This window comes from Ceratina calcarata, unplaced genomic scaffold (genome assembly GCF_001652005.2).
Source record: "Ceratina calcarata isolate Rehan_Ccalc_2016 unplaced genomic scaffold, ASM165200v1 scaffold137.2, whole genome shotgun sequence".
Classification (NCBI taxonomy): Eukaryota; Metazoa; Arthropoda; class Insecta; order Hymenoptera; family Apidae; genus Ceratina; species Ceratina calcarata.
This window is the reverse complement of record NW_017134798.1, coordinates 11,126-17,450: the sequence shown is the minus strand read 5'-3', so window position 1 is coordinate 17,450 and position 6,325 is coordinate 11,126. Positions and strand designations below refer to the sequence as shown.

Genomic DNA, 6,325 nt, shown 5'->3' with positions numbered 1-6,325 from the left:
ATATAATATTTAATAACTGTTAAAATTTCAATTGTTTATCATTGTTTTTATGTTTCAGGATTCATACAACCTTAAAACATTTGAATTCTACAGTACATCCACGCAGATAATCGTCAAGATTGTTCACGACAGTCTAAAGTATGTATATCGTTCAGTTCAATAGTTTTTAAACAATCAATCATTTTATTCTTGTGGTATTAAAGACACGTGAAAACGTAGAATAATTCGAAACAGTGAAAAGTCATCGACATAACTCCAACAGCATTCAATATTGCAACAACAGTGCATTTATACATTGCACTGCAACATTTCTCATGATTTTTATGTAATTGTTACATCGATATTGTTAAGTGTCCCAAAGAAAGTTACTTGACCAATGAGAGCGCGCGTAGGTCTGCGCTGACCAATGGCCGAGCGTCACGACCCAACCTATCCGTGGCTGGACGCGAGCCCTGCGCGTGCTCTCATTGGTCAGTGTTTTCCGTTCGTAATTCAAAAACCATGCAATTAATCATAAAGAAGAGCATAATCGATAAGGAATTATAGAAATACCATCTATACTTTCCAAAATTCATTTGTTCCTGCAGCAAGATTGTTTAAAATATTGCAATCTTCCAATATTTTTGCTGCAATATTGAGTGCTGTTGAGAAATACGACGAAAATAAGTTTGTACATTAAAAAGAACATTTTTGTTGCTCTATTGCCATTTCACTTTCCCTTAGAAGCTCGTAAGTCCCACTTATTGTCAGCTACAGACTAACACACTCAGAGCAATGATCATAAAAAACAAAACAAGTCATTTCTACCCCACGAGACTGTAATAGAATTTCATGAAACAATAACGGAATATAATAATTACAGTTTTGTTGTTTTTTTTACACACTGTACAAGTGTTTCGAGCTGCGTTTCGCTAACCACATTAAGAATTTTTAGTCAATAGTAATTCGACCTTATGACAGTCGAGAATGTTCTGCTTTGTACATTACAGAAGCAATTATTTCTATTGAGATTTGTAAACTTATATAATAAACGTATTGTACTACCTGCGTTCAGTCTTTGATCGAATAATAAATTAATTGATAGTTGATGGAAACGAACGGTGCATTTTAACCAGTAAAATTAACTAGGAACTACGAATAGGATTAAAAACATTTGAATCTGTCTGGGTCCCAAATTTCATAATCCACGATTTCATCGTTAGCTTAAATAATCAACAACCACCGCGTTTGTTCAACAACGAATTGGACAGCTGCGCTCGTTTCGCTAAGCTAAAAGCGGACCGGCGATCATGTCATAGAAAGTACGAGTGTCCAAGGACCCTATTTCATAACACACAGACGATAAAAGCCTGATCGATTCAGGCGAAACCCTGATACCAAGTTTTAGTCGATTTGAATTTCCCGCCTTTTAAACAGTTTTAATTCCGTTTAGGAATAGCGCGGCTATAGCGCGGCGGGTCAATAAACCGTTTACCTGTTCCTGTTGAGCTTAGCGACTGATATTAATTGTCAACGATTCGTCATGGCAGTATAGAAATGGCAGCGTATTTAGTTAGACGAAGATTCATCCTGCATAAGTTATAATAGAGACCGTCCCGTCTCGAAGGTCAGGTTTCATTCGAGGACGAAGTAAGATAGACCCACAGTCGTTTGTCAATTCCCATGATCATCGTTCTTGTGGTTTCATTCTCCCGAGGTCGACGACTTCCCACCGTCGAGCGTCTGCTCGTACAGGCACAGAGCGCGATGGACGAACTCGTACTGCTCCGCAGTCTGCACCATGCCACCTCGATCGTATCTGAAACAAGGAGCCATTTTGTAATGAACGAATTTACCTCAGACCTTAATTAAATCATTTATTTAATACTGGGCATATAAATTAGTTCTGTCCATTTTCAAAAGATGGCCGAACAGGAGACTTAGGCCTGTATTCAGAGTCGTTGCTTATTCTTAAGATCATCTTAAGCATTTGCTTAAGTCCCTGTTCTCTGTACAAGACAAGGACTGGAAATATGGGATAGACAGGGCTATCAAATTCTTAAGACGAACTTAAGAATAAGCAACGACTCTGAATACCGGCCTTAATTGTATTTCTTCACAGCCAACTTCACATTTAAGCATTTAACTTAAATGTCCATCACCAAATGAATTTGTACTCCCAATTAATGGCTCATTTACCTCATTTGACAGAGGATGCCTAGAACGTCTACGTTCCCATCGCGCCTCAACTGTGTCATCCCAGTGGCCAAAGCTATGAAGCAGCCAGTCCTCCCGATTCCTGCGCTGCAATGGACGATCACAGGGCCTGGTAAGGAAATCACTTCAGATGCTAGACTAACAAGAGTGTCCGCAGCTTGAGGCACCGCATGATCCGGCCATGAATCAAACCTATAATAATTAAATTATTAATACTAAACTCTGAATCATAACTATTATATAATGACTTTGTTAATGTTCCAAGGTTTTAATTAAGTTACCAGTAATGTTGGACGTGTCGCCTCTCCCCCTCGTGTCTGATCTCCAAATCTCTGACCGTGTAGCCTTCTCTAGAAATAATCGAGTTGACGACGACGGTGAATGGCCCGACCTGTACTCGGTTGTTTTTGTCCAATGGGAAGTACGCGTCGCATTTCGTTTTCGCTGCCTCGTGCAATTTAGTCATCATCACGACGACGGACACCTTCTCCGCCCAGACCATCTTCCAAAAGTCGCCGACGGTGTGGGCCAGTGGTCCCTGCGTTGCGATGTACCGAGCGTCTTCTCCATCGTATCCCTATTAATTTCAAGTATTAATAACAGAATTAGCAATTAAATTTGGTAAAATGTACTACTGAATGAAGCTACCCAAGCTAGATTAAAGGTACCCAAGAAAAAAAACCTTAAGAGCGTTCTTACACATTTCACATTATGAGGCTGATTCATAAATGGTGGACAAAACTATAGGAAGAGATAACTAATTATTTCAGGATGAATGTTGATTAACTTCTTTTTTTCTAAATGCATAAGGAACCTAAGGAAGGGTTTTCCTAGGTAGGATTTATCCCATTTTACCTACTAAAGGTTTTCCCCCTCCACAGGCAGCACCCTGAACGAATGCGAGATGAAGAGAGGACTTTAGGTGATGAAAAAAGAGGAAGTGAAGACAATTCTTGGGTCTAAAGACTGCAGATGGATAAAAACCCCCCCACAAAATAAGGAATTTCTAAAGTTTGGTCCACCATTGACGAAACAACCTGTAGATTAAGTACATATTTGACATCATATCAGGGCTCACTGAGAACAAATTTTCCCAAACAGATAAGACACAATGTAAATATGTTTTCAAGGTGCAGTCTACCTCAACAACTAATGACAATAATGATAATAATTTAAAGAAATTAATAGATGCTCCTAAATTATATACAGTCTTCTTTAAATAATCCCACCTGCATTGAACCTTAAGAATAATAAATAATTGTAAACGTACCCGAATGTAATTAGCGTTGATGTAACTGGAGAGAGGATCCTCGGAGGGGCCAGGTAGAATGACCCTCGACTGCGGGTTCGGTAACACGGAACAGTATCTATTCTTAACTCCGGACCCGCAGATGTCCAACTTCTCAGGTAAGTTCAATGGGACCTCCCAGAATTCTTTGTGCAACGACGCCGGATCGCTCACAGCTTTTCTCAATTGTGCTCTTGAAAGGACATTGCCGGCGCTTAACAGAAATTCCTCCGCGGTGCACTCGCGGGTCGGCGTGACGATGTGCGGCGGGCTCTCCGGTGGAGGCGCCAGTTCTATGGTCAAACTGGCGCTGGATCCCCGACGTTCTAAGAGTCTCTTCGACTTCACGCGTATTGGCTCCGGTCTCCGTTCCGGTGTCATCACCGACATCACCTAAAAACAAATTTTAATATGTTTAACATTGTAATTAACACGAAAGTAAGAAAAAAGTGTTTTATTAAGGACAACTAATAACTGGGACATCCTGTATATATGCATGTCTCTATTCAAAACCAGTCATTTTGTTTTTAGTACTTATACAATACATAATTCTAGAAAATTGTGGAAAAAGAAAGCAAGTCATCTCATAGTGAGGATAATAAAGGTAACAGTAAGGTCAGTCTTGAACGGTAGTCGTGGGAAGGATATAATAACTCTTGTAAAACAGGAGTTTCCCTTCACAGATTTAACAAAAGAAGTCCTGATGATACCCTGTAAACCCAGAAACGTACTAACGTACTTTCCACCCATTCAGTTATACCTGAACTTAAAGTTAGACTTGCAATAATGCCCAAATCTTCTTCTAGAAAATATTTGAATAGAAATTAGACCCTGAAGAATTGCTTTTCTAATAATTACTGTTAATAATTTTCAAAAGGAAGTACCAACGTCCTTTCCACCTAATTCAGTTATACCTGAACTTAAAGTTAGACTTGCAATAAAGCCCAAATCTTCTTCTAGAAAATATTTGAATAGAAATTAGACCCTGAAGAATTGCTTTTCTAATAATTACTGTTAATAATTTTCAAAAGGAAGTACCAACGTCCTTTCCACCTAATTCAGTTATACCTGAACTTAAAGTTAGACTTGCAATAAAGCCCAAATCTTCTTCTAGAAAATATTTGAATAGAAATTAGACCCTGAAGAATTGCTTTTCTAATAATTACTGTTAATAATTTTCAAAAGGAAGTACCAACGTCCTTTCCACCTAATTCAGTTATACCTGAACTTNTGCACTCTTATGGCAATCAGCAATAACTCAAAAAAACTTCACTTTCATCTCAATGCATCTTCAATAACTCACATAATAAAAATATTAAAAATCATCATTTATAATTCTGCAAATTATTCATAAATTTTGTCACTTAATTTAAAAATGATTAAATATCTGCCATATTTAAATGAACGTGGATTTGAAAAATGCATTTAACATCCGGTGGTGGTCGACTTCCGCGTAATGCAGGAAGTAAACATCGCGTATATATTTTATGAACGGCGGAGACTCCGTAACGTGGGCGAGAGAGAGCGAGTGAGAGGTACACCAACGAGAGCGGCTGCGACAAACGGATGAATAGAGGCTCCAGTCCAGTCACTGACACGTACGCACATTCACAAGTAAACCGCATCCGGTCGCGGCCGATTCCAGAAGAAAAGCGATCGAAGATAACACAAACGAGGATTATACCTTTAGCTAGAGACAGGCAGAGTACGAGGGCCAGATTGGCTCGATGAAAGACGGGCCCAAAAGGGCCGAAGGCACGGTTTGAAAGCAGCGGCTGCGTGAATGTTCGTAGGACAGCCATAGTCGATGGCCGGAGAGTCGGGACGATGTCGACTGCGCAAGACTCCTGCTCCAACTGGCGAAAGAAACGATCGTGCACCCTGACCTGGGCTCCGGTTCCACTCGGCCTTGTGCTCGCAGCTTGTGCGGGAGTAAATACCGGCCAATCAGCGGCCGACGGCACGCATACGGAGACCAATAGCCTCACGGGTTTACCAGTAGTACTCCGGCAATTTGGCGGGAGGGAATCAAGGTGAATGAAAGCGAGCCACGTGCAACTAATCATAGTAAAGTGCAATCGAAATCAAGTTTCACGTTTCGCCCATTCACGAGCCTTTCCAACCGCAAACATTCGTTTTCCGAGCTTGCAGTAACCGCAGACAGCGAATACTTTCATTAAACATTGTGTAAAAACGAAAAACTGATGAAGAAATAGGAATTGAATGGCTCAAGTAGTACAGAGAACCTTGTCTCATTCATTTACAATTATTTTCAAGCACAAATCCTCGTTTTTCAAGTTTCCATTGGTCGTAGATAAGAAATAAGTTCATTAAACATTGTGTAAAAACGAGAAAGTGATGAAGAAATAGGAATTGAATGGCTCAAGTAGTACAGAGAACCTTGTCTCATTCATTTACAATTATTTTCAAGCACAAATCCTCGTTTTTCAAGTTTCCATTGGTCGTAGATAAGAAATAAGTTCATTAAATGTTGTATAGAAACGAGAAAGTGATGAAGAAATAGGAATTGAGGGCCTCAAGTAGTGCAGAGAATCTCGTCTCACTCATTTACAATTATTTCTAAACACAAATCTTCATTTCTCGAGCTTCCATTGGTCGTAGATAAGAAATAAGTGCATTAAATATTGTATAAGGACGAAAAAGTGATGAAGAAATAGGAATTGAGGGCCTCAAGTAGTGCAGAGAATCTCGTCTCACTCATTTACAATTATTTCTAAACACAAATCTTCATTTCTCGAGCTTCCATTGGTCGTAGATAAGAAATAAGTGCATTAAATATTGTATAAGGACGAAAAAGTGATGAAGAAATAGGAATTGAGG

At 39.5% G+C, this 6,325-nt stretch overlaps 2 protein-coding genes across 5 annotated transcripts in view; both read right to left on the bottom strand.

Moving 5' to 3' along the window:
- LOC113464925 (uncharacterized) overlaps positions 1-6,325 on the bottom strand; it is a 23,523-nt gene that overhangs the window by 6,403 nt on the left and 10,795 nt on the right. Inside the window, exon 1 of one of the 4 annotated variants that reach the window (XM_026817689.1) lies at positions 5,169-6,312. The exons of the other annotated variants lie outside the window; for them this stretch is intronic. Within the exon in view, the coding sequence (XP_026673490.1) occupies positions 5,169-5,550 (382 nt within the window). The 5' untranslated portion in view covers positions 5,551-6,312. Of the gene's footprint in view, positions 1-5,168; positions 6,313-6,325 lie in introns of those variants that run through there. 4 annotated transcript variants of the gene reach the window in all.
- LOC108629706 (tyrosine-protein phosphatase non-receptor type 5) lies at positions 871-3,894 on the bottom strand. The gene is made up of 4 exons (XM_026817681.1): positions 3,467-3,894; positions 2,478-2,773; positions 2,179-2,388; positions 871-1,798 (listed from the first exon to the last, which is right to left on the bottom strand). The coding sequence occupies exons 1-4, from the start codon at positions 3,872-3,874 to the stop codon at positions 1,684-1,686; spliced, it is 1,029 nt and encodes a 342-aa protein (XP_026673482.1). The 5' UTR covers positions 3,875-3,894; the 3' UTR covers positions 871-1,683.

What these genes read in the sequence shown, in the direction of transcription:
- LOC108629706 (XM_026817681.1), bottom strand. Translation starts at nt 3,874, where the DNA reads ATGTCGGTGATGACACCGGAACGGAGACCGGAGCCAATACGCGTGAAG. An exon ending in TCAACGCTAATTACATTCGG is followed by an intron (nt 2,774 to 3,466) that starts GTACGTTTACAA and finishes TGAAATTAATAG; the next exon opens with GGATACGATGGAGAAGACGC. An exon ending in GGCATCCTCTGTCAAATGAG is followed by an intron (nt 1,799 to 2,178) that starts GTAAATGAGCCA and finishes TCCTTGTTTCAG; the next exon opens with ATACGATCGAGGTGGCATGG.